Raw genomic sequence first — 27,878 nt, forward strand, 5'->3', positions numbered from 1 at the left:
TGTGCTAATAGATGCTGTCTATCTTTGAATCACTTGTCCCTTGGCTTTACAACATCACACTTTTCTATTTTGCTTCCCTGTTACTAGCCCATCTTTCTTGATATCCTTTTTAGGCTCATCCTCCTTGACCTTATCCCTTAAATCTTAACCTTTTCCAAGGCCCTCTCATGGGCCCACTTCCTTCAGACCCTGTACTCTTCCTAGGTCTCAGTCTGTCCTGATAGTTTCAACCACAATCTTTTTTTGCCAATGAACTTGATACCTGTATTGCCAAATCAGTCCTTTCTTCAAAGTCCAAATCCATAGAACTGACTGCCTTCAGAACATCTCCACTTGGATATTTTACAGGTACCTCAAACTCAACATGTCAAGACTGAACTCATCATCCCTTCAAACAGGCTCCCTTACAGCATTCCCGCTCTCAGGAAATGGCAGCTGTTTCCACCCTGCTAATCAAGCCAGGAATCTGTGATTAATCCTTAACTCATCTCAGTTTCCTCATTCCCTAAATCTAATCAATCACCATGTTGTCTTAACTCTATTTGTTAAATCAGTGCCTGTCAAATTTCTTTTACAGGCATACACACATAACTGAAATAGAAGTTTCACAAAATAATTCTTATCATCATTATATGCAAGGCCCTGTAATATTTTCTCTTCTGTTCACATCTGTTACTGTTTTAAAATGCTAGTAACAGTGAGTTCCTGACAAATGTTTAACAACCAGCTAGGTCTTCTGGAGGCAAAGGAGGGAATACCTGATGTGTAGCATTTGCCCATATCCTTGGTGTGAATATTCCCACCATGGCTGAATTCAAGCTACCGACCAACCAGCTTGCAAACCACCTAAAGATTTAACAACCAGTTCTCATGACAATCTCCAGCACGCCACACTCATGACTCAACAGTTTGATGGACACTGGTCTAAGTGTTCTTAAATCTTTCAGCTAATTTTCATTGCCAATGCTATTGTTCCTCTCCTAGCCACTACCATTTCTGATACAATTGGCTCAGCCCAATCTGATCTATTTCAGATTTATTTCATATTTTCGAAGACTTTCTATTTGCACACTAGGATGGAGTCTACAGTTCTTACCATGGCTTAAAAATCAACCCATGGTTTGGCACCTGCCTGCTCCTTCTGCCCTCTCTTCCTTGATCACAACAAAAGTGTTCTCTTCTTGAACTTCTGGGAGTGTTCTCTTGTTCTTGGTTCTTTAGACATGCCTTTTTTTGGCTAGAAAGTTCTTTCCTCCCATCTTTACTCTATGAATTCTTACTTATCCTTTCTATCACAGTTTAAATGCTACTTTATTCATTCATTCATTCTTCTAGTGTGTGACAGGCATTCTGATAAGTGCTGAGGATCCAAGGAGAGGTAAAAATAAACACAGTCCCTCACCCCACAGAACTTACACTGTAGAGGGGGAGAAACATATTATTTAAATAAAGATATTCAAATTTAAGTATGAATAAAAGAGCTTTAAAAATGAACGAGAGCCCTAGTTCTATAAGAACTTATAAAAATCTGTCCTAATCTGATGGATCAGGGGAGACCTTACCTGAGTAAGTGATAATTGATCAATTGTACCAGTTGAGCTAATATAGAAAGGATACATATAACCTAATTATGCTAAGTGGTGGCTAACTCACAGTACAGGCAGAAAGAAGAATATGTGAAAACCCACATTGCAGGAGGGAACATGACAAGATCAAGGAACCAAATGAAAGCCAGTGTGACAGGAATGCAAAGAGGAACAGGAGCAACATATGGGATGGGGCCAAAGAGACAGATAGAAGCCACTCTATGAAGAGCACTCTAGACTTTGTTGAAACTTTGGGTCTCTAACAAAAAACCAGTGGGAGGCCTTTGACATGTTGAAAGCAGGGATATGGTGTGTTCATACTTCTGGTTTGGAAAGATCACTCTGGCAGCAGTAAGGATGACATGGAAGGGGAAAAAATAGATGTAGAGACAAATTAGAAACTATCATAGTCCTCCAGACAGAAATGCTTCTAACACAAATTAAGATGCTGGTGATGCACATGGGAAAAATCAACATATTAGAGAGATGTAAGGGGTAACCTTGATAAGACAAGATAATGGATTGGGCAATCACTACGCTCTTCCTTTCCAACTTAGGCCTGGCAGAATGGTTCTCACAAAGAAGGGTGGTGAGACAAAACGGGCCATTCTGCCATCAACAAGGTGGTGACCTCGTTGATGATACACCATCAGCATTCACAAGTGCATCCATGGAGTGGGCTTCAAGAAGTCTGCCCCTCGGGCACTCAAAGAGATCTGGAAATTTGCCACGAAGGAGATGGGAACTCCAGATGTGTGCATCGATACCAGGCCCAACAAAACTGTCTGGGCCAAAGGAATAAGGAATGTCCCAAACTGTATCCATGTGTGGTTGTCCAGAAAATATTCTGAGGATGAAGATTCACCAAATAAGCTCTATACTTCAGTTACCTATGTGTGTACCTGTTACCACTTTCAAAAATCTGCAGACAGTCAATGTGGATGAAAACTAACTGCTGATTGTCAAATACATCAAATAAAGTTATAAAATTGTAAAACAAAAAAAAAGATAATGGATTAACTAAATGCGATGAAAGAGAGGGAAGTATCAAAGATGACTTGCAATGTTTGAGTTACAAAACTGAATGAATGATAGTACTATTTGCAGAAATAAGAAATACTGGAAGTTTGGGGAGAAAGAACGTGATTTTGTCTTTAGATATATTGAGTTTGAGGTATCTTTAAGATGGACAAAATGAGATGTCTTAAGAACAGTTTGATAAACTGCCTAGAATAGAGGAGAGATCTGGGTTAGGATATAAGTTGGTAAAATACCTGTGTATAAGTAGTGAACATGATGCCATAGCCATGAATGAACTCATCAACTGAGAATGCATAAGAGAAAACAGTTTGGAAACCAAGATTTAAGCAAATCCAAAAATTAGTGGTACGGTAGTGAAGGGTGCACTGACAAAGGGAAGAGGAACAGCCAAGTGGTAGGAGGAAAACCAGGAGAAACTGATGTCAAAGAAACCAGTATCTTTTGGTCGAATAGCAAGAAGAGATGCCAGACTGCTGTGGGTGAAAGTGAGTACAATGTACAGATATGGCATCAGTGAATCTGGACCACTTATTGGAGAAGTTTGCTTTTGAAGAGGAGAGACATGAGTAGTACTTGTAAAATATTTGGAAACATTTGGTTTTGCTTTAATGAAAGGCATCTGAACATATTCATCAGCTATGAAAAACATTGGTTTGAAAGAAAGTTAAATACACAAGAGAAAGAAAGACTAAAGGCAAGTGGGAGGTTTAAAAAAAGTTGGGGAATAATCCCCGTGTACCCATGGCACACCTACACTTACCCTTTCTTAATTCTGACTACACTTGTAATTCTTAATTATCTGTATTTCTCATTACACTGTACTCCATGAGGACAGGAATTAGCTCTGCCTCATTTACTTTTTTTCATTGATGCATTATAGATGTACACAGTTTCAAGGTACATGTGTAATTTAATTCATTCATATAAGCCATTTACTTTGTATCATTTGTGAGTAACAAAGCACTCAGATAGGAGGCATGAATAAATGTTATTTTTTTAATTGTACATAAACGTGAATGCAATCAGAGGTACATTTAATAAAACAGACAATCCAATAATCTTATTATACTAATATGTGCATATATATGTATGCACACATATCATGGTTATTGATTTCTTAAGCTAAAATTAAAATTGGTACCATGATCATAAGCATACATTATTTGCTCACTAAGACAAGAAGACTTTAGAAGGAGAGAAATTAAAAGTCAGCCAAGAACTAAGAACTCTCCAGATAGATGGGCAAGGCCACGAGTCATCTTTGTGCAGAGAATTGAGCCCTGATAAAAATCAAGGAAACAAATGGTGAAAGCACAACTTGTTAAGACAAGTGGATGCATCATTCACACTGATCCAGGTGAAACCCCAAATAACAGGATTTCTTTATCTGAGATGGTTTGATGACCTACCAAGTTAAGAAAACCAAGCCAAACCAAACAAGAAACGCTCAATTCCATTTTGTAGACAATACTGAATGCCTCATTTAGGGAAGCAAGTCCATGCAGCAAAAAAAGAAATCAGATGTGCACTTCTTTCCCAGCTTTGCCAGTTTTATGATAAGTTCTTTAATCTGATCTCAGTTTCTTTATCTGTTTAAAGAGAATAATCATACCTAATAGGGTAGTCGTACAAAGTAAGGGAGATTACATCTCATGTTTATAAGCACCACACTCAGAATAGCTGTCTGCTTCTCTGCCTTGTAGGTTGCAAACCTGAGAATTTCACATTGCATTGGCAGTTCTGACATAGTCTCATTTATACCCTATAAGCTCTGATTCATACAATAGTACAATGAGAATGCCATGCTATATCTAGAATTGCTGAGAAGTCTAGATGACATAGTGTGCTGAAGGAACTTTGTGAAATACAAAGAACTACTTAAACAAGTAGTCAGCAGATGACAGCCCGTGTGCCAAATCCAGCCCACCACCTGTATTTTTGTTTGTTTGTTTGTTTGTTTGTTTTATGACTCAAAAGCTAAGAATGGTTTTCACATTTTTAAATAGTTGAAAAAATCAAAAGATGAATATTTCATGATGTGAAATTACATCAAATTCAAATTTCAGTGTCTATAAATAAAGTTTTATTGGAACACATCCACACTCGTTTACATATTGTCTATGGCTGCTTTTGCACTACAATGGCGGAGTTGAGTAGTTGTGATTGAGACCATATGGGAATATTTACTATCTGGTTCTTTACAGAAAAGGTTTCCCTACTCCTGACTTAAATTAAATGTAGTGACAAAAAGCATAAAGATTTTAGGGATTTTTTTGAGATTAAAAAAATTCGTAAGTTATTGGCGAAGTGTCTGCCATATAGTAATGGCTCAATAAACAGATGTTGCTGTTTATATTCCCTCATTAGATTATTAATTCAACAAATAGTTATTGAGTGCATACTCTGCCAGATCTGCTCCAAGAACCACAGAATACAGCAATGAACATAATTGGACAAAATTCCTTTGCTCATTGAACAGACAATAAACAGACAAATAAAAATAAGTAGAGTATATTATATGGCTGGGAGAAAAAATAAAGGGAGAGAGAATAGAGAGTTTGAGGATAGAGGTTGCAATTTTTAGATGCAGTGGCCAGGGAAGACATCACTGGAAAGGTGACATTTGAGTGAAAACCCAAAGGTCAGAAGGGAGCCCAAGGGGGTGCTGTGGGGGTGGCGAGGAGTATTGTTCCAGGCAGGGGAAAAATACAAAAGCCCGGAGACAGAGAGAGCTTAGAGTGTTCGAGGAACACCAAAGAGCTGATGGGCTGGAGTGGCGGGGAATGAAGGGGAGAATAACAGGAGATTAAATCAGAAAAGTGCTGGGTAGGGCCTTGAAGAACCATCTAGGGACTCTGGCTTTTACTCTGAGTAGGAGAGGAAGGAAGTTTTGAGCAGAATAGTGGCATGGCCTGACTCACATTTAATCCAGATCCATCCGGCTGCTCCAGTGCAAACACCCTGTAGCATAGACTGTTTAAAATTTTATAAGTTAATTTGCAGCATCAATTACAGCTTAACGGTATTAAATTGGGGGAACATTGCATATGCTCTCCATGGAAATTAATAAACCACTTGATGGGTACACAGCACCTCCTTACATTATTTAAGACAATGTCAGAATGATGAAACTGCTTCTAATTTATGGACAAACAATATGATATCTCAGAATCCCACAGGGTAGTTCTAACCATTTAATTTCTGCCGATTCTCACAACTGCTTCAGCTTTACTAACAGAATCTTTGGACTAACATGGCCTCTTTTTTTTGATACAAATATTTTCGTTTGGACAGTGATTCAGGCTGACCTGGACGCACCTAGAGTATGCCTCTTTGCTGTAAGATTGCTCCTCAATCTTTCTTTCATTACGGCTTCCCTCTACCAAGGAACCTTTGTGGACATGTTTTTTTTTTTCCCGATTTCCACCACAGGAACATTTTTAATTGTGCTAAAATATACATAACATAATATTTATCATTTTAGCTATTTGCAAGTATACTATTTAATGTCCTTAAATGTATTTACAACACTGTGTAACCATCACCAGTATCTATACCCAAAATTTTCTCATCATCCCCCACATAAACTCTGTTCCCATTAAACAATAACTCCCTATTCTCCACTCCCCAGCGCCCCTGGTAACTGATAGATACAATGCTTTCTGTCTCTATGAAATTGCCTATTCTAGGTACCTCATATAAGTGTAATCACATACAATATGTGACCTGTGTCTGGCTTATTTTGCTTAGCATAATGTTTTCAAGGTCCATCCATGTTGTAGCTTGTATCAACATTTTACTCCTCTTTATGGCTGAGTAATATTCCATTGCATGCATATGCCACATTTTTGTTTGTTCACCTATTGATGTGTTTCTATATACATATATGTACATCTGTGTGTGTGTATATGTATGTGTGTGTGTGTATATATATATGTGTGTGTGTGTGTGTATCTGTGCTTTCTACGTAGAAAGTATAAAATTGTTTCACCACCAACCCCAGAATGAATTTTCACCTGCAAGAGGGTGGGGGGATATCACCCTCATTGATAATGCAGGTTCTCAGGTATAGATCCCCAGGTTTCCTGCCAAAAATGAGGTACATGTGTAGGTAATATTTATTATTATTATTATTATTTTGAGACCAAGTCTCACTTTGTCACCCAGGCTGGAGTGCAGTGGCGTGATCTCAGCTCACTGCAACCTCTGCCTCCCAGGGTCAAGCGATGCTTGTGCCTCAGCCTCCCGAGTAGCCGGGATTACAGGTGCACACCACCACGCCCAGCTAATTTTTGTATTTTAATAGAGATGGGGTTTCGCCATGTTGGTCAGGCTGGTCCTGAACTCCTGACCTCAGGTGACCCACCCTCCTCAGCCTCCCAAAGTGCTATTACAGGTGTGAGCCACTGCACCCTGCCAGTAATGTTTATATGTAGATAAACTACTTAGAGTGAAGCCAAGGATAAGGAAAATGACCTCAGAACACATAAGTATGAAAAGTCATCTTTATTCCCAATGCAATAGAGTTATCTGTATTTTATTTAGTCTTCACAATTGCCAACAGTTTATAAAGGAATGAACTCAAGAATGTTTGGAAAACAGCTGTAAGCAGTCATGTCAGGACCAAGCCAATGGTGCCGATATTCTAACTAAACTTTTGAAAGCAGTGGCAATTCATGATGTTACTATTCCCACTGAGTCAAAAATATTTCTGGAACACAAACAGAATGATTAAGTAAGTATGTAAAATAGGGGAAAAAAATGAAATCAATGTCACATCTGAAGATCAGAGGAGTGGGAAGCTAGTACCTGCTAGGGTATGTATGGTTGTGCCAGCATATGGCATGAGTGTTGGTGTCTAGTTGGAAGACCATATGGCAAGGTATCTGGCACATACTCACCTAGGTCTTATTCTCCTGTGGTTGCCCAATGCCATATTGTCTCATTCTGTAAAGAAGAGATTTAAAAGATTGTTGAACAGTGTTAATAAAGTCAGCCATTTCAAATACCTGACCAGATTGTTTAACAGTGTTAATAAAGTCAACCATTTCAAATACCCTTCAAATATCATCAAAGACAAGGAGAGACGGAGAGACTGCCAGAGTGTGAGACTGAGGAGATGTGAAGACTGAAGACCACATGGGGTCCTGGACTGGATCCTGGAACAGAGAAAGGACATTCACAGGAATGCTGGGAAATTCTGAATAAAGCCTATAATTTAGTACTGTCATATCAATGTTAATTTTTTAATTTTAGTTAATTGTCCCAGGATTATACAAGATGTTAACATGAGGGGAAGCTGAGTGTGTTGTGCTTCTTCTGTGAGTCTAAAATTATTTCAGAATAAAAAGTAAAAGAAAATAAACAACAACCAAGTTTCCAGTAGCTCCTGAGTATCAGAAGCGAACTTGAGACTGGCAAATGCTGAAGCATGGGGAGAGTGAGGGAGTGTATATTTGCATCATAGCGGCTTTGGTGCCTTCCATAAGAGTGACTCCTGTCCTTGTCTCCTGTCCGATTCTTTTGCAGGGTGTGCTGGGTGCATCATGTAACTGGCATGTGGGTGTACCCTTTCCTGGAACACATTGGCCCAGGAGCCAGAATCATCTTCTTTGGGTCTACAACTATCTTAATGAACTTCCTGTACCTGCTGGGAGAAGTTCTGAACAACTATATCTGGGATACACAGAAAAGTAAGTATTGTCTGAGGGAACATAAAACAGGAGAATTACTGCCGACAACAGTCTATGCAGAGACTGAGGGAAAATTCCACTGTAGCCTCTTCTTTTAGCCTTCACACAGGATCTCCTATAAAGAGCTCCATTTTTAAAACTACAATATGAATTTAAAAGCTGCTGACAGTTACCCAAAAGGTTTAGTAGTCACTTGGTCTTATTAGCTAGTAAAACGTCCAAATCTAAAGAGGAAAGAGGCATGTCTATAAAATTTTATAGGGAAAAATGTAGTGTTAGCAAAAATATATATTAGGGAAATTTGTCCTCATTAACAACACAATGCTGCCTTAGTTAGCTAAAGGGACCTCAAATTAAATAGATACATTATTAAATGTAACGAGTCTCCTTTAAAGTCACCCAGATCTCCACTTTCTATGTGGGTGCAGTCACCTGGGGAGAGGTCTCACTGCCATTCTGCTAGAGCTCTATCTAAGCAGTGTGCAATGCTCCAGCCACCTTGACTCACCAGTGGCTGTCATATGGAAAGTCTGAAAGTGGCAAAGAACTACAAGCAGTAAAAGATAATATTTCGTGGCTGGAAAAACTCTTTTAACCTGCGATTTGATTTCTCTTTTGTTTCCATTTATGGCAGAGCCTCCATCTTGGCAAGGCACGTAATCTTATCCAAGCTGTGCAAAACCTGTCCAAAGTGTATGTAAAATAACATAAAAATTGAAAGGTGGAAAAAGCACCAGCACAGACATGTAGTGATTGAGTCCTGCATGAAAATACATCCAAAGGCAAGATGGTTTGGAGATTTTAGGAAGCCCTGGCTCTTTCCTGTGACACAATCACAGCATTCTAGACATCCCCAGTAAATGGACTCTGTGACACAGACATTGAGCACCCTGCTTTGTGCCAGACACCCTACCAGGAGCTCAATCAAATCAGACAAGTAAAGCACAGTGAGTGCATGGTTACTGTGCGTGGTTACTGAATCAGACTTTTGTGTGTGTGGATCCTCTAAGATTGTATGTGTCAGGGTATTAGCCAATGTTAAATGGCGCAGAGGAATTTGAGGGCTTCTTTTCTCATCAGCTTTTGATTTTAATCAATGTTCTATTAGAAAAAGTATCAACATTTTTAATTCTGTTTAGGCCACAGTTTGGGGAACCAGACACTAATCTTTTAATAATGTTCCACCTGTTCAATGGAACTAGTGATCTTTCTCCATTAATTTACAGAAGTATTTAGTTACTTGACAAAAATATTTTGAGGACAAAAATATTTTGAGAACAAAATATAAACCTTTCTCAGCTTCTTGGGAGAAAGGCTGTATTTAAACTTAAACGAATGTGTCCAATATATGCCATTCAGGAAGTACTTAAGTACCTGCTTACACTTGACTTGACTGATTTGACAGTCATTTGGCCACAGCTGTACTACTTCTATGAGAGGATGACCTGAAAACCACTAGAGAGAAATATCCACTCTACATTAATAGAATACTGCTTTTTAGCAGCTTTGAATGAGAAGTTAAAAATGAATAATGAAATTAAGGTTTTTTGAATGATTTGTTTAATTTATGCCATTCTCTTAAGTAACATAAGATTGACTAACTTTTTTAAAAATTCATTTTATATATGAAAATGAAGTTTATGTACCTAGGACCATCTAGTTAGTTCCACAGAGACAGATGTTTTGTGCCAAGTAAGTATCATCCTCATTTACAAGAGGGGTCACAAACTGATGGCCTCCCCCAACTTCTCCCTAACAAGTTTTGTTAGGCCTACATCGTGGAATCTTTGTTTTTGAATCAGTGTTTTAAAATTGGGTGATTTCGGCTGGGCGCAGTGGCTCATGCCTGTAATCCCGGCACTTTGGGAGACTGAGGCAGGTGGATCACGAGGTCAAGAGATCGAGACAATACTGGCCAACATGGTGAAATCCTGTCTCTACTAAAAATACAAAAATTAGCCAGGCATGGTGGCATGCACCTGTAGTCCCAGCTACTCGGGAGGCTGAGGCAGGAGAATTGCTTGAACCCAGGAGGCAGAGGTTGCAGTGAGCTGAGATCGCGCCACTGCACCCCAGCCTGGCAACAGAGCAAGACTCCACCTCAAAAAAAAAGGGGCGGGGGGAGATTTCACATAAAGGCCAGATTTTCAGCTTCTTAGGAAATATTTTAAGATCTGGAAACACAGAGCCCACTGTTCTCTTCTGGTGACAATGGTGTAGAATAGAGTATCAGTTATCCCTTGGCTGGGCACGGTGGCTCACACCTGTAATCCCAGAACTTTGGGAGGCTAAGGTGGGCGGATCACTTGAGGCCAGGAGTTCAAAACCAGTCTGTCCAACATTGCGAAACTCCATCTCTACTAAAAAATACAAAAATGAGCCAGGCGTACACGCCTGTAATCTCAGCTGCTTGGGAGGCCAAGGCACGAGAATCGCTTCAACCTGGAGGCAGAGGTTGCAGTGAGCCAAGATCGTGCCACCACACTCCATCCTGAGCCACAGAGTGAAACTGTCTCAAAAAAAAAAAAAAAAAAAGAAAGAAAAGAAAAAAGAATTGAGTATCAGTTATCTGCTTTAGGTGACTAACTTTCCCTCGTTTTCACCTGGCCACTTTACGCAGTCACATTAGCTGCCTGATTCTGTTAGCTATTGAGTCAAAAACTACTCACTAAAAGCAGTGTGTTAGGATGAATTGAGGACATGGGAGTACAGTACTACAATCCTGATTATTTCACATCAATTACTATACAATCCCCCAAGAAGAAGGAAGATTGCATTGGAGCCACCCTCCTTTTTCCATAATGGTTTTTAATAGCTCAACTCTACTTGGGTAACTTATGTTAGCTACAACTTCAAGATAAAAATCACATTATTGCAGAATCTTACTGCTGAAAGAGAGATTGGAAATCATCAATACCGACCCTTTCCTTTCACCAAAAGTAACTGAGGCCTCAAAATCTCAAGTGACCCTCCAGAATAGGTGATGGCAGAGCCAGTACCTTCTAACTGATGTTCAGTCCAGTCTCCAAATTTCCCCTTTGTATAAGGATACCAGTTGTATTTGATTAGGGCCCACCCTGATGACCTCATTTGTAAATACTTACCTCCAAGTAAAGTCACATTCTGACTTTAAAACCACATCCTCGGGGTTAGGATTTCAGCATATGAATTTGGAAGCGGGGGACACAGTTCAGCTCATAATACTTCACTCTCTCCCCACCAGAATACATGTCCTTCACCCAATGAAAATATTCCATCCCAACAACCCCAGACGCCTTTCAAACATCAACTCTCAAGTCCAAAATCTCATCTTAAATATCGTTAAATTGGGTATGTGTGAGACTCAGGGTATGAGTCATCCTAAAGCAAAATTGTTGTCTAGCTGTGTGTGAACCTGGGAAACCAGACAAAAAGTTATCTGCTTCCAAAACAGAACGGTGGGACAGGCATAGAATTTACATTCCCATTCTGTAAGGGAGAAGTTGCAGGGGAAAAAAAAAGAATCATGGTTCCCAAGCAAGTCTGAAGCTAGCGGGGGAAATTCCATTCCATTTTAAGGCTTGAAAATAATCCTCTTTGGCTAGATGCTCTGTCCTCAGGGCTCACAGGGGAGGGGATGCATAGCCCTGCCTTCCAGGCGCGGGGTCACAGGAGCCCCACCCCCATAGCCCTGGGCAGTAGTTCCACCCTCTACAACCAAGGAGGAGCCAGTCACTGAACCATCTTTGAAGCCATTGGTCCTTCATTTCATCCTGTCTCTTCCCTTTCAGTCCATGCTGTCAAAGTTTCTGCTGGTATAAAATTCTCAAAAACCTTATTGGCCTCCCATGCAAGTCGTGGGGGTCCGAGCAGTCAGACAAGAGGGCACTCCGCGGATCTTTTTCAGATAACCACCTCTCTATTTCTGGCATCTACTGTGGAGGTTGTTTGGATCCGTGAGTCACGTACCTAATTTCGTTAGCACATGGCTGTCCAGCCACACCCTTGGCATTCTCTCCCAATCTGAGGTACTGAGAGTTAAGCACTTCGATGTAGCAGTTTGGCGGGGTGGTGGCGGGGAGACACTTCACAGCTGAAATATTTCTTTACTTAAGCTAAGACTTTATCCCAATTTTGGTATATCTGACCAGTCTTATTAAAGCTACATTTTGTAAAACCAGAAATGAGTCTTTTCAAAACCAAAAGGTTGGTGTGAGGACAGAGAAAGTAGGCAAGCGGGGAGACAGGAGAGGTCTATGTGTGCAGAAACCTGCACCTCTTCTCCTCCAGCTACCCGTGCAGGTCATTTCCGCCCAGGCCCATCCAGGTCTCGCGATGTCCCAGCACTGCCCCCCTGGTGGAGCCCTCCACCGGCCTGCGGGAAGGGCATGTGACCGACTCCCTCAGCGCCCAGCACTCTTGTCCGCTCTCGTCCCAAAAGTGTATCCTGCCTCCGCTTCGCGATAGGTTTCTTCCTGCCCTTTGCGTGAAAATTTTATCTCTGGTTCTTGCAGACATTATTTACAGCTGTCTAATTTTTTCTCTCTACCTCACAGCTGCCAAACTAAAGTAGGTGGGAAGCCATTTTCCCTCTCTAGGTCAATGAATATCCCCCCCGCCCCCCGCCGTTCTCCACCCGCGCTTTTGAAGATTCCAGCACTGCTGCCAAGTCAACCCATCTGCAGGAGAACGCTTTGGAAAAAACAGACTTTAAAAAGAAAAGCAAACTGCTCTTAGCCCCTGATAGCTTCTCCACAGGAGAGGGAATATGGACAGAGCTGAGGTTCAAGACACGTGTGCTATTTGAGCTGAATCTGTGCTGTTTTCTTCTTTCCGTGGTTACCCAACAACGAAGGCATGTTGTACCTTCTTGCCTTCAAACCTGTTCCTCCTCCCGTCAGATGTCCCTACTCCTCAATTTGAAGTTTTCCTTCATAGGATCTCTGAGAAGGACTTTGGAAAAAGTGCTCCAGATCTCTGCCAGTTCCTTAGCCATGAAAACCAAACATAAAAGACCATCTGGGGACATTCGTTCAGAGCACGTTACCCACATTCCACCACCACTACTCTGACAGCACGAAACACATACCAGGAGCTGGGGTTATGTGGTGGGGGAGTCCTTCCTATTGTAAGCCCTAACATTATGACCCTCGGGGGTTAAATTTTATAATTTTCATATTATGCAGTCCCATATTTTGTTCTACTGCTTTCCACTAGTCCAGGCTTCTGAGGTCTTCTCTGTGTTCATTGCTTATTAATTTTATTCAACAAAGATTAATTGAGCTCCTGCAGTGAGACACACGCACTATGTTAGGTGCTGGGGAACAAAATAGGGAAGGGCCCTACCCTCAGAAAGCTTGCAGTTTATGAAAGAATACTAACAAAACCTGCAAAGTGGCATTTTAAGTTATTTTGTTTCATTTTTGCTATTGAAACAAAGAAACAGAATTTGGTATGATTCAAAAAATGTTTAGGTACAAGAAAAAGAAAAAAGCAAGAAGCACTTGCCAGATTCAACTATAATTCCTAAAAATGATGAACATTTTCATCTTCAGGAACGTGAAAAATCATTGACTATTCTCTACAGACAATAGGCAAAGGGTCTTACTGGTCCGGTACATACAAGTCCTTCAGGAAGAAAAACATGACTCTACCAGGATTGGGTTGAATAGAGAGAGAACTGTAGTTTAAGATTCATGAGTATGGAAACAAACAGCTCTTATGGCTAATAAACTCTCTATGAACTTTAAAAAGAAAACAAGAAAAAAAAAAAGCATGGCTTTTTAAAATCCAAAGTCCTTGCCTTAGGAAGGGACAGGACTAAAGTAAAAATAAATGAAGTCTGTTTGAAACTCATGAGTTGCACACCTCATGTTGCCAGAAGCTGGTTTAAAAAGCAGTCTAGCTGGGATTTCCATGCAAACTCAGCAAGTCATGAATCAACTTGCAGCCTTGTCTCCTAGAGGCCATAGGAGCTGGGTGTGTCCCAGAGATGCTGTGTCCTGATTCTGTGGAAAGGGTGGGGAAGAGAGGTCACTGAGGATGTTTCTGGAGAAACTTGTGCATGGCTTTCCTTCTTAGCTAGGAGGGAAAGGGGGGTGTGTCAGGAGGGTGAATGGGAGAAGTGAGGGCAGATGAGTGGATGTGTGAGTAGTGTTAGCAAACCAGATTAAACAAACTGCTCGTAGTTTAATCTGATGCTCAAATAAAACACTTTGCCTGTATTTCTAGGTATGGAAGAAGAGAAAGAAAAGCCTAAATTGGAATGAGATCCAAGTCTAAACGCAAGAGCTAGATTGAGCCGCCATTGAAGACTCGTTCCCCTCGGGCATTGGCAGTGGGGGAGAAAAGGCTTCAAAGGAACTGGTGGCATCAGCACCCCCCTCCCCCAATGAGAACACCTTTTATATATAAATATGTATAAACATAGAATACAGTTGTTTCCAAAAGAACTCACCCTCACTGTGTTTTAAAGAATTCTTTCCAAAGTCATTATTGATAATAACTTTTTCCTTTTCTAATTTTAAAACCAAAATTGGACCTTGGATTTTTATTTTGGCAATTGTAACTCCATCTAATCAAGAAAGAATAAAAGTTTATTGCACTTCTTTTTGAGAACTATGTTAAAGTCAAAGGGACAGATATAGAGTAAGGCTTTTGTGTATTTAGTCCTAAAGGTGGCTGTAATCATGAACCTAGGCCACCATGGGGACCTGAGAGGGAAGGGGACAGATGTTTCTCATTGCATAATGTCACAGTTGCCTCAGATGAGCACCATTTGTAATAATTATGTCAATTTCATGAAAAGCCTGAGTGTATTGCATCTCTTGGTTTAATCATGTGAAACTTTTCCTAGATGCAAATTCTGACTAATAAAGACAAAGCCACCCTGAACCTGACGTCTGCATTGTGCATCTCAAAATCCTGACAGCATTAGTGTCTCCTTTTTATTTTTATTACCAGTTGAAAATGGGTTTACCGAACCTGGTTCTTTCCTATAATTTTGGGGTTTTAAAAAATGTGAGTCTTTTTGATAACTCCAAAACAAATTTTTTTTTCTTTTTTTCCAGATAGAGTTTCACTCTGTCACCCAGGCTGGAGTGCAGTGGCCCGATCTCGGCTCACTGCAAGCTCCGCTTCCTGAGTTCACGCCATTCTCCTGCCTCCTCAGCCTCCCGAGTAGCTGGGACTACAGGTGCCCGCCACCACGCCTGGCTTATTTTTTGTATTTTTAGTAGAGACGGGGTTTCACCTTGTTAGCCAGGATGGTCTCGATCTCCTGACCTCGTGATCCGCATGCCTCGGCCTCCCAAAGTGCTGGGATTACAGGCGTGAACCACCGCACCCGGCCACAAAATTGTTTTAAAAAAACTATTTTACAAAGTCTTTGAGCGTAATTATTTTTAATATGAAAAATATGTTATATAAATTATAAAATGTTACTTAACACAAATGTAAGTATTGATTGCCCAATGTTGAGAGAAATCCACAAATGATATAAAACCATTCACTCCAAAATTATAATTAAATTTTAAAATTAAAAAATGAAAAACATTAACTTTTTTAATTTGAAAGAAATTTAAACTCAAAAAATTTAATTTAAAATTACAGTTACATTTAAACGTAAAAAATGCTAAAAATCTCTCTTCCTTCTGTCTCTCTGTCTCTCTCTCTTTCTCCCACACACATTCACTCTATATGTCCCCCATTTCTGAAAGCAAAATTGATAGAAATATAGAATGCATCTAGCAGCATTACCATATTAGTTTCCTAACTCATGGAGCTGGGATTTTAAGTAGGAAAAGTCAAGCAGAAATCCACCAAAACAGAAAAGCACAGCAATACCACACCCTTGGAATGACTGCTGCAATTAGTACAGGATCAAAGACTTGAAGGATCCAGAGTTGGTTTCCATCACAACTACATGTATCCTACCTGTCTGACCTCTATTATGGGTTACATTGTGGCACTGTGTCCCCCTAAAATTTATATATTGAACCCCTAACCCCTAGTGCCTTAGAATATGACTGTTTTTGGAGACAGGGCCTTTAAAGAAGGGATTAAGTTAAAATGAGGCCATTAAAATGGGCCCTAGTCCAATCTGAGTAGTGTCTTTGTAAAAAGGGGAATTTGGACACACAAAGGGACACCAGGAATGTACATACACAGAGGAAAGACCATGTGAGGGCATGGGAAGAAGGTGGCCAACTGCAAGCCAAGGAGAGGACTCAGAGGAACCAAACCTGCTGACACCTTGATCTTGGACTTCTAGCCACCAGAACTTTGAGAAAATAAATTAATATTGTTTAAGCCACCAGTCAGTGGACTGACATTTTGCTATGTCAGTAACAGCAAATTAATACGAACTGTGTACAAAAGATGGATGAATTTTGGAGGATGATAAATTATTGTAAGCTTACTTAGGCGGTGGCTCCACGGATAGCAGTGTTTCCAGAAGTCTTTTTGCTGGAGTAAAACAATACAATCCCTGGCATATCAAATGAAGGTACTAAAATTTTTTTTTTTTTTGAGATGGAGTTTCACTCTTGTTTCCCAGGCTGGAGTGCAATGTCACCATCTCAGCTCACTGCAATCTCTGCCTCCCTGGTTCAAACGATTCTCCTGCCTCAGCCTCCCGAGTAGCTGAGATTGCAGGCATGCACCACCAAGCCCTGCTAATTTTGTATTTTTCATAGAGACAAGGTTTCTCCATGTGGGTCAGGCTGGTCTCAAACTCCCGACCTCAGGTGATCCACCTGCCTTGGCCTCTCAGAGTACTGGGATTACAGGCGTGAGCCACCACGCCCATCCTAAAATTTTCTTTTAGCAGGAAAATGGGGTGGCGAGGCTGGGTGCAGAGAGGCTGGGGCTGCAGCTCAGCGTGGGCTCCGCTGGTGGGCAGTGGGAGCTGCGAGGAGCTCACCGCGGTTCTAGCCCCGCCGCAGCTGCTCACACGCAGGTTTAACTTCTTTATTCAGGAAAAATGTGGATTCAGAAAAGAACCCAGTAAGGTTGAACCTTGAAGATCAGACAAGGCAACAAGTGGTGAAGCATACAAGAGAAGTGCTTTGATTCCTCTGGTGGAAGAAACAGTCTTTTATCTTTCTCCCTATCCTGTAAAGACTCTCATAAAACCTTTATTTTTTTACTGTTGGGTTTACAGGCTGTGCATTTGGATCAGCTGCTTTTTGGCAATATGAATCACTGAAATCCAGGGTCCAGAGTTATTTTGATGGCATAAAAGCTGATTGGTTGGATAGCATAAGACCACAAAAGGAAGGAGACTTCAGAAAGGAGATTAACAAGCGGTGGAATAACCTAAGTGATGGCCAGCGGACTCAGGTATCATAGCTGCAAATGTCCTTGTATTCTGTTTGTGGAGAGTGCCTTCTCTGCAGTGGACAGTGATAGATATTTCACATCTAATCCAGCCTCAAAGGTCCGTTGTTCTCCAATGTTGCTATCAACATTCAATCATTTCTCCTTATTTCACATGGCAGCAAATATGTATGTTTTGTGGAGCTTCTCCTTCACTATAGTGAACATTCTGGGTCAAGAACAGTTCATGGCAATGTACCTATCTGCAGGTATTATTTCCAATTTTGTCAGTTATGTGTGTAAAGTTGCCACACGAAGATATGGACCATCACTTGGTGCATCTCGCGCCATCATGATGATCCTTGCAGCTGTCAGCACTAAGATCCCAGAAGGGAGGCTTGCCATTATTTTCTTCCAATGTTCACATTCACAGCAGGAAATGCCCTAAAATTCATTAATGCCACGGATATGGCAGGAATGATCGTGGGATGGAAATGTTTTGACTATGCAGCACATCTTGGGGGAGCTCTCTTTGGAATATAGTATGTTACTTACAGTCTTGAACTGATTTGGAAGAACAGGGAGCCTCTAGTGAAAATCTGGCATGAAATGAGGACTAATGCCCGCCCAAAAAAGAGGTGGCTCTAAGTAAAACTGGGATTGCACAGTACCGGTGCATCTGTCTTGTGCCGCCTGAGAGCCCCAGGAGACATCGGCCCTAGAGTGATCATGGCTGTGTTCCCACGTGGAAGATGCCGGCATCTGGCCTCCCAGGGTTTTAAGCTGTGTCCCCCGGTCCATGTCTTTTCAGAAAGTGAATATGATACAGTTTTGAAATAAAGGTTTACATCATCTGTCTGTAAAAAATAAAAATAAATTTCTTTTACCTTGCAAGAATAGCAGAATGCCCTCACTATATTTTCTGAAGGCTATTTCTTTGTGTGTGTGTGTGTGTGTGTGTGTGTGTGTGTTTGTGTGTGCATGTGTTATAAATATTTTTCATTTAACTTTTAAGTTCAGAAATACATGTACAGGTTTGTTATATAGGTAAACTTGTGTCATGGGGGCTTGTTCTATGGATTATTTTGTCACCCAGGTATTAAGACTAGTACCCATTAGTTGTTTTAATAAATAAATAATAAATAAACAACAAATGTAAAATGATCCTCTCCCTCCTCCCACTTTCCACCTTCTGAATGGTCCCAGTATATGTTGTTCCCCTCTATGTGTCCATGTGTTCTCATCATTTAGTTCCCATTTGTAAGTGAGAACATCACTATTTGATTTTCTCTTCCTTCATTAGTTTGCTAAGGATAATGGTCTCTGGCTTCATCCGTGTTTCTGCAAAAGACATGATCTCATTCTTTTTTTATGGCCGCATAGTATTTCATGGTGTGTATGTACCACATTTTCTTTATCTAGTCTACTATTGATGGGCATTTAGGTTGAGTCCATGTCTTCGCTATTGTGAATAGGGCTGCAGTGAACATATGCATGCATGTGTCTTTATAATAGAATGATTTCTATGCCTTTGGTTATATACCCAGTAATGGAATTGCTGGGTTGAATAGTATTTCTGTTTTTAGGCCTTTGAGGAATCGCCGCACTGTCTTCCGCAATACTTGAACTAATTTACGTTCCCACCAACAGTGTAGAAGCGTTCCTGTTTCTCCACAACCTCATCAGCATCTGTTATTTTTTGACTTTTTAATAATACCCATTCTGACTGGTGTGAAATGGTATCTATCTCACTTTGGCTTTGATTTGCACTTCTCTAATGATCTGTGATGTTGAGCTTTTTTTCATGATTGTTGACCAAATGTATGTCTTCTTTTGAAAAATGTCTGTTCATGTACTTTGGCCACTTTTTAATGGGGTTGTTTGCTTCTAATAAATTTATTTAAGTTCCTTATAGATGCTGGATATTAGAGCTTTGTCAGATGTAGAGTTTGCAAATGTTTTCTCCAATTCTCTAGGTTGTCTGCTTAGTTTGTTGATAGTTTCCTTTGCTGTGCAGAAGCTCTTTAGTTTAATTTGATCCCATTTGTCAGTTTTTACTTTTGTTGCAGTTGCTTTTGGTGTATTCATCATGAAATCTTTGCCCAATCCCATGCCCAGAATGGTATTGCGTCAGTTGTCTTCTAGGGTTTTTATAGTTTTGGGTTTTTCATTTAAGTCTTTAGTTCATCTTGAGTTAATTTTTGTATATACTGTAAGGAAGAGGTATGGTTTTGTCTTCTGCATATGGCTTGCCAGTAATCCCAGCACTATTTATTGAACAGAAAATCCTTTCCCCATTGCTTGTTTTTTTGTCAGGTTTGTCGAAGATCAGATAGTTGCAGGCATGTGGTCTTACTTCTGCATTCTCTATTCTGTTCCATTGGTCTATGTGTCTGTTTTTGTTCAGCACCGTGCTATTTTGGTTACTGCAGCCCTGAGGTATAGTTTGAAGTCAGGTAGCATGATGCTTCTGGCTTTATTCCTTTTGTTTAGGATTGCCTTCTCAAGGTTATTTCAATCATGGCTTTATATCATGATTTAGTCCACAGTGACCTTGTTTGTCTAACTGTCCCATGGGAAATCAAGTTTCTATTACACTGATTATATCACACTGCTTGAAGAATTCAGCAAGTACCCTAGATAACTTGAGAAGACACAGGCATGCCAGAGGGTAATAGATAAACGGCCCCCTTTAAAAAAAATTAGGCCATCTACCTTTGTGAAGTTTCTAGGGCTGCAATGATCTGAATGAGACATATCAATATATGCCCTCTAAAGTAAAATCAAATTGTTTCATTTTGCATGCATTACTACTATGAAAGAAGCACATTGCTTGGTATGTCTTATTAGATTTTGAAGGAAGCAGATGTCGCATTGAGTGTGTTGTTCTTATCCCTAGATCATAACCAGAGAAAAATTGAGTTATAAAAATTATAACAAAAAATCTAAAATCATTACAATTTGCCGATGAATGATTTTTTTTTTTTTTTGAGATGGAGTCTCGCACTGTTGCCCAGGCTGGAGTGCAGTGGCACGATCTCGGCTCACTGCAACCTCCACCTCCCAAGTTCAAGCGATTCTCCTGCCTCAGCCTGCCAAGTAGCTGGGATTACAGGTGCCCACCACCACACTCAGCTAATTTTTTGTATTTAGTAGAGACGGGGTTTCACTATGTTGGCCAGGCTGGTCTCAAACTCCTGACCTTGTGATCCGCATCTATTACTGCCAAAAAACCATCTCAAAACTTAGTTGTTTAGAATATTTATTTTGCAAATGAATCTGCAACTTGGGCAGGACTTGGCAGCCTGAGCTTGTCTATGTGCCATTGGTTATCTGCTGGGGTGACTTGAAGGCTGGTGGCTAGAATCCTCTGAAGTTTTGCTCACTTATATTCCCAGTGATTACTGCTAGTGGTTGACTGAGGCCTCAGCTAAGCTGACTGGAACAACTATATGTGGCCTCTCCACATTGCCTCTCGGCTTCACTCAATGTCACTGTGTGTCTTTTCCATGTGGTTGCTTGGCTTTATCACAATGTGGTGCCTGGATCTTAGCAGGCCCAAATGAAAAGTTTTTATTTAATATGACTTAGAGTCAGAAGTCACATAGTGTCACTTCTGCTGCAGTCATAGTCTGGCCTAAATTCAAGGACAGGGAATGTAAATCCCCATGTCTTGATAAGAAACTATCAATGTTACATTGTAAAAAGAATATATGTGATTATGAAATATTGGTGGCTAGATTTGGAAACTACAATCTGTCACACACATCCAAAACAATAAACTGAAAGCTGACTTTGAAATTAAGATAATAAGGTTATAGAGTACAAATATATGCAAATCCATAGTTTTATTATACGTAAGATGTAATGGGATATAATGAAAGGAAAGGACCCTTTGCAATAGCAACAACTTTGTGAAAAAAATTTTGAAACTATTAAATGATGCAAAAGAAGGTTTGAAGAAATGGAAACACATACCATGTGCTTAGAAAGCAAGACTATATCATAGATACCAAGTTCCAAGTCAATTTATAATTCAAAAATACAAACCTTTGTTTTTTATTTATATGCTTCTTTGTTTATTTTTGAAACTAGACACGTTAATCTTTAAGATCATATGTAAAAATTAACAAACAAGAATTGTTAGGAAAGCTGTGAGTTAAAAAAACAATGAGAAAGAACTAGAAGACTAGCCCAACCAAATATTAAAATATATTATAAAAGCCTCATTTAAGAAAGCAGTATGAAATTGACTGTGAATACACCAACTAATAGAACAAAATAGGAAGAACAATAATCGAAATAAATACATGTGGGAATTTAGAATATAATAAAAGTTGTACCTCAAATCAGCAAGGAAGGAGATAGGTTATTCAATAAATATCATTAGGACAACTGGAAAGTGCTCTGGATAAAAAAAGTTGGATCTGTATCTTGCATCTTTTACCCTGACATAGTTTTACAAATGGCTTATCTTCCTAATGTATATAGAGATGCTTAAAAAAAGAAAGAAAACAACAACCTAATAGGAAAATAATGGCAAGAAAACATGAATAATTCAGAGAAAATCAAAGTATCTCTTAAACAAATGAAAAGAATGCAACTTCAATCATAATAAGAAAAAATACAAATTAAAGCCACACTGAATATCATTTATATCTCTTGTATCTATTGGATTGTCATAACTTATAGCCTTTGACCACGCGTTCTATTGAATAGGAGTGTAGACACTTTCGTAATTGCTTGTGGAAGTACAAACAGGCAGAATCCTTATAGAAAGGAATTTGTCTGTATCTTTTAAAATTACAAATGCACAAATCATTTGACCTAGCAGTTCTATTACTCAAAACTTATGCTAACTCATATTTCCACATATGTTAAGCTTATTAATTGCAGCAAAGTTTGTAATAGGAAAAAATGGAAACAATTGAAATGTTAATAATAGGAAACTGCTTTTAGAAATCATGATGCCTCCATTTAATGACTACTATGAAAAGGAGGAGCTGTAAAAAGAAGGAAGAAGAGAGAAAAGAAATGATGACATTCTGTGCACTGATACTGAAAATTTTCTAAAAATCTACTTTAAATTCTAAAAAATATGTTGAATAGTGTGTATAGCATGCCGCTTTTCAAAAAGGATGTGGGGGAGATAAAAGAATGGATTTTTGCTTGTATACACGTAAGAAAACTTTAGAAGGATATATAAAAGTGTAAAAAATTGTCCATTTAAATTGTAGAGGGGGAAACAGGACTGATAAAATGGAAATAGAATTGGTGGGAGATTGTTCATTATACACTTAATTTTTTTATTTTTGAAAAACTTAATTATATTACCTGTTCTGAAAAAGGTAGTTAATAATCTTAAAACTAATTCTTTGAGGAAGGAAAAGTATGTTAAATAGGAAAATTAAAAAGGGATTGCAATTTATTCAGGAAATAATGGCACAATACCTCATAATTAAACTTAATGAATGTGGCCAAAGCTGTACACACAAAAAAATGTGGCCTTAGATTTTATTTTTATACAAAACTAAATGAAGAAAACAAACTATATATTCAGCAGAAGAAGTAGAAAACAAAAACAAATCGTAGAGAAATATAAGGAAATAATAAAAATAAAAGCAGAAGTTAAATAAGCAGAAAAACAGCAAAATTGATAAATTGATTAATAAATACAGCATCTCACCTATAAAAGTATCAATAAATATGCAAATGAATGACATGTTAACTGGAAAGAAAGAGAGAGAGAAACACGAATACTTGACAATATAAACACAGATGGGAAGAAAATTGTTAATTATAGAACTTTTTTAGCTTCATGGACACAAATTATTAGAACTCAATAAAATGTACAATTTTCAGGGAAAATTGATTCAATAAGAATTAGAAAGCTTTAATAAGCTTACATTTAGGGAAGACATTTTAATTTTTCATTAACTATCTCCAAAAAAGGAATTGGGTCTTGAGCATTTTATGAGCAAGTCCTTAAAAAATCTTTCAACCAACAATTCTTGTGTTATTTTAAATGTTCCAAGATTGCAGAATGATGAAACACTTCCCAAATTACTTTTCAAAGTTAATATAATCCTTATAAAAGCCAACAAAGAAAAAAATGTACTTGCTTTAACTAAAATATTGGCAACATAAATTCAGCACTAAATATGTTTTCATGACTAAATAGTTCTATTCTAAAAATTCAAGGATGGCTTAATAGAATTTTCATTAACACTACTATCTCAATAGTGCATGAAAGAAAAAAATCATGATATTGTCTATAGTTGTTCTAGGACATTTGAGAAAATTTAACATTGATTTATGATCATATTAGTGAAAGAAAAATATAAAAATATCCCATATCATTATAAGGAATAACCATCTAAAACACCAAAGGCTTTCCCATTTAAAGTCATAAATGAGACACAAATATCCACAACTCTGTTATTCTTATTTTTCTGAGGAGTTGGGGATGTCAGATCTAGCTTCAAATGAGTTATATTTTTACCTTCAATGAAGCAACATTTTTCCGTTTTTAGTTGACATGTAATAATTGTATATATTTATGGGATACAGTGTGACATTTTGATACATGTATACAAGGTATAATGATCAAATCAGGGAAACTGGCATATTCATCACCTCAAACATTTATCATTTCTCTGTGTTATGAACATTCCAAATCCCCTCTTCTGGCTTTTTAAAAATATCCAATAAATTATAGTTAACTATATTCATGCTGCAGAGCTTCAGAACACCAGAATTCATTTGCTCTATCTAGCTGTAATTTTGTAGATCTGTTAACTAACCTCTCTCCAAGCTCCCCTCCCTCTACCCTTCCCAGCCTCTAGTATCCATAATTCTCTTTTCTTCCATGAGCTGAATTTTTTTGTAGCTCCTACATATGAGTGAGAACACGCAGTATTTCTCTTCGTGTGCCTATTTCACTTAATGTCCTATAGGCTCATTTATGCTGCACAGATGGCGGGATTTCATATTTTGTGGCTGAATTGTATTCCCTTGTGTGTGCGTGTGTGTGTGCGTGCGTGTGTGTGTGTGTGTATACACCATATTTTCTTTATCCACTCATCTGTTGATGGACATATAGGTTGCTTTCATATCTTAGCTATTGTAAATAGTGCTGCAATAAATATAGGGGTACAGATATCCCTTCAGTATACTGATTTCCTTTCCTTCTGCTAAGTACCCAATACTGGGATTGCTGGCTCATATGCTAGTTCTATTCTTAGTTTTTTGAGATAGCTCCGTACTATTTTCCATAATGTCTGTACTAATTTACATTCTCACCAACCATGTATAAGAGTTACCTTTACTCCACATCCTTGCCAGCACTTATGTTTTGTTTGTTTGATAGTAGTCATTTCTAACCAGGGTGAGATGATACTGCATTGTGGTTTTGATTTGCATTTGCCTAATGATTAGTGATGTTGAGCTTTTTTTTATATGTTTGTTGCCCATTTGTATATCTTCTTTAGAGAAATGTTTATTCAGTTCCTTCGCCCACTTTTTAATCAGATTATTTGTTTCTGGTGTTGAGTTGTTTGAGTTTATGAGTTCACTGTATAATCTAGATATTAGCCCATAGTCAGGAAAACAGTTTGCAAACATTTTCTCACATTCTACAAGTTGTCTCTTCACTCTGTTGTTTTCTTTGTTGTGCAGAGCTTTTTTAGTTTAATATAATCTCATTTGCCTATTTCTGCTTTTGTTGCATGTGCTTATGAAGCCTTAACCATAAAATCTTTACCTAATCAATCTCCTGAAGCATTTCACCTATGTCTTTAATTTTAATTGATTTTTGTATAGGTAAGAAATAAGAGTCTATTATCATTCTTCTGCATATGAATGTCCATTTTTCCTAGCACTGTTTATTTAAGAGGGTGTCCTTTCCCCCAGTGTATGTTCTTAGTGCCTCTATTGAAAATCAATTGGCTGGTAAATATGTATGTTTCTGGGTTCTCCAGTCTGTTCCATTGGTCTGCATGTCTGATTTTGTACCATTACAATGCTCTTTTGGTTATTATAGCTTTGTAATATATTTTGAACTCTGTTAGCATGATGGCTCCAGCTTTGTTCTTTTCATTCACTATTGCTTTGGCTATTTGGGGTCTCTTGTAGTTCCATATGAATTTTAGGAGGTTTTTTTTTAATCTATTTCAGTGAAGAATATCATTGTTATTTTGATAAAGAGTGCATTGATTCTATACATTGCTTTGGGTAGTATGATCATTTTAACAATATTAATTTTTCTAATCATACTTATAAAATTTCCATTCGTTTATATCCTTTTTAATTTCTTTCAATAGTGTTTTGTAGTTTTTGTTGTGGAGTTTTTTACTTCCTTGGTTAAATTTATTCTTATGTATTTTATTTTTTGCAGTAATTATAAATGGGATTGCTTTCTCGATATCTTTTTCAGTTAGTTTGTTATTGGTCTATAGAAATGCTGTTGATTTTTCATGTTGATTTTGTATCACACAACTTTACAGAATTTATCAGCTCTAAGAGTTCTTTGGTAGAGTCTCTATGCTTTTCTATAAATAAGATTAGGTCATCTAAAAATGGGGACAATTTTATTTCCTCTTTTCCAATTTGGCTGCATTTTCTTTCTTTCTCTTGCCTAATTTCTCTGGCTAGGATTTTCAGTAGCATATTGAATAAGAGTGGTTAAAATGGGCATTGTTGTCTTGTTCCAGTTCTTAGAGGAAAGGCTTTCAGCTTTTTCCCATTCAGTATGATGCTAGCTGTGGGATGGTAATATATGGCCTGTATTATGTTGAGGTATGTTCCTTCTAGGCCTCTTTGTTGAGATTTTTTTTTTACTTTAAGTTCTGGGATACATGAGCTGAACGTGCAGGTTTGTTGCGTAGGTATACATGTGCCATAGTGGTTTGCTGCACTTATCAACCCATCGCCTAGGTTTTAAGCCTCACATGCATTAGGTATTTGTCCTCATGCTCTCCCTCCCCTTTCCCTCCACCCCCTGACAGGCCCCAGTGTGTGATGTTCCCCTCCCTGTGTCCATGTGTTATCATTGTTCAGCTCTCAACTATGAGTGAGAACATGCACTGTTTGGTTTTCTGTTCCTGCGTTAGTTAGCTGAGGATGATGGTTTCCAGCTTCATCCGTGTCCCTGAAAAGGACATGAACTCATTCTTTTTAATGGCTGCATAGTATTCCATGGTGTATATGTGCCACATTTTCTTTATCCAGTCTATCATTGATGGGCATTTGGGGTGGTTCGAAGTCTTTGCTATTGTAAATAGTACTGCAGTAAACATATGTGTGCATGTGTCTTTATAGTAGAATGATTTATAATCCTTTGGATTGGCTTTGGTAGGGTAAGACTTTTCCTTGTGGGTGTAGCTATAGTGTTGCTTTGGTAGGATGTTTTGGCTTTGATTCTGGGTGGCCAGTGATTTATAATCCTTTGGGTATATACCCAGTAATGAGATTGTTGGGTCAAATGGATTTCTGGTTCTAGATCCTTGAGGAATCACCACACAGACTTCCACAATGGTTGAACTAATTTACACTCCCACCAGCAGTGTAAAAGCATTCCTATTTCTCTGCATCCTCACCAGCATCTTTTGTTTCCAGACTTTAACGATCACCATTCTAACTGGTGTGAGATGGTATCTCATTGTGGTTTTGATTTGCATTTCTCTAATGACCAGTGATGATGAGCTTTTTTTCATATGTTTGTTGACCACAGAAATGACTTCTTTTGAGAAGTGTCTGTTCATATCTTTTGCCCACTTTTTTTTTCTCAGCCCATTGTGGGCTGAGAAATACTTGATATAATTTCACTTCTTTTCAATTTGTTGAGAGTTGTTTTGTGGCCTAACGTGTGGTCTATCCTGAATAATGTTCCAAGTGCTGATGAGAATATTGTGTATTCTGCAGCTGTTGGATAAAATGTTCTGTAAATGTCTGTTATGTCCATTTGGTCTAAGTGCAGATTAAATCTGTTTCTTTGTTGATTTTCTGACGAGATTAATCTGTCCAGTGCTAACAATAGGGTGTTGAAGTTCCCAACCATTATGATATTGTGTCTCTCTCTTTCTCTCTTTAGCTCTAATAGTATGCACTATCTATATCCGGGTTCTCCAATATTGAGTTCACATATATTTATAATTGTCATATCCTCTTGCTGAATTGATTACTTGATTATTATAGAATGGCCTTCTTCATCTCTTTTTATGTTTTTTCCTGTTTTTCCTGATATAAGTATAGCTATGACTAC

At 38.6% G+C, this 27,878-nt stretch overlaps 1 protein-coding gene across 10 annotated transcripts in view; it reads left to right on the forward strand.

Moving 5' to 3' along the window:
- The window catches only part of AIG1 (androgen induced 1), a 313,034-nt gene that overhangs the window by 254,551 nt on the left and 30,605 nt on the right, over positions 1-27,878 (forward strand). For 8 of the 10 annotated variants that reach the window (XM_030809771.1, XM_030809774.1, XM_030809773.1 and 5 more), the window contains 2 exons: positions 8,157-8,320; positions 14,531-15,193. In XM_030809771.1, the coding sequence (XP_030665631.1) occupies positions 8,157-8,320; positions 14,531-14,568 (202 nt within the window). In that variant the 3' untranslated portion in view covers positions 14,569-15,193. Of the gene's footprint in view, positions 1-8,156; positions 8,321-8,954; positions 9,268-14,530; positions 15,194-17,462; positions 17,642-27,878 lie in introns of those variants that run through there. The other 2 variants (XR_004029374.1, XM_030809769.1) reach the window with 2 other exon arrangements.

Source organism: Nomascus leucogenys, chromosome 3 (assembly GCF_006542625.1).
Source record: "Nomascus leucogenys isolate Asia chromosome 3, Asia_NLE_v1, whole genome shotgun sequence".
Classification (NCBI taxonomy): Eukaryota; Metazoa; Chordata; class Mammalia; order Primates; family Hylobatidae; genus Nomascus; species Nomascus leucogenys.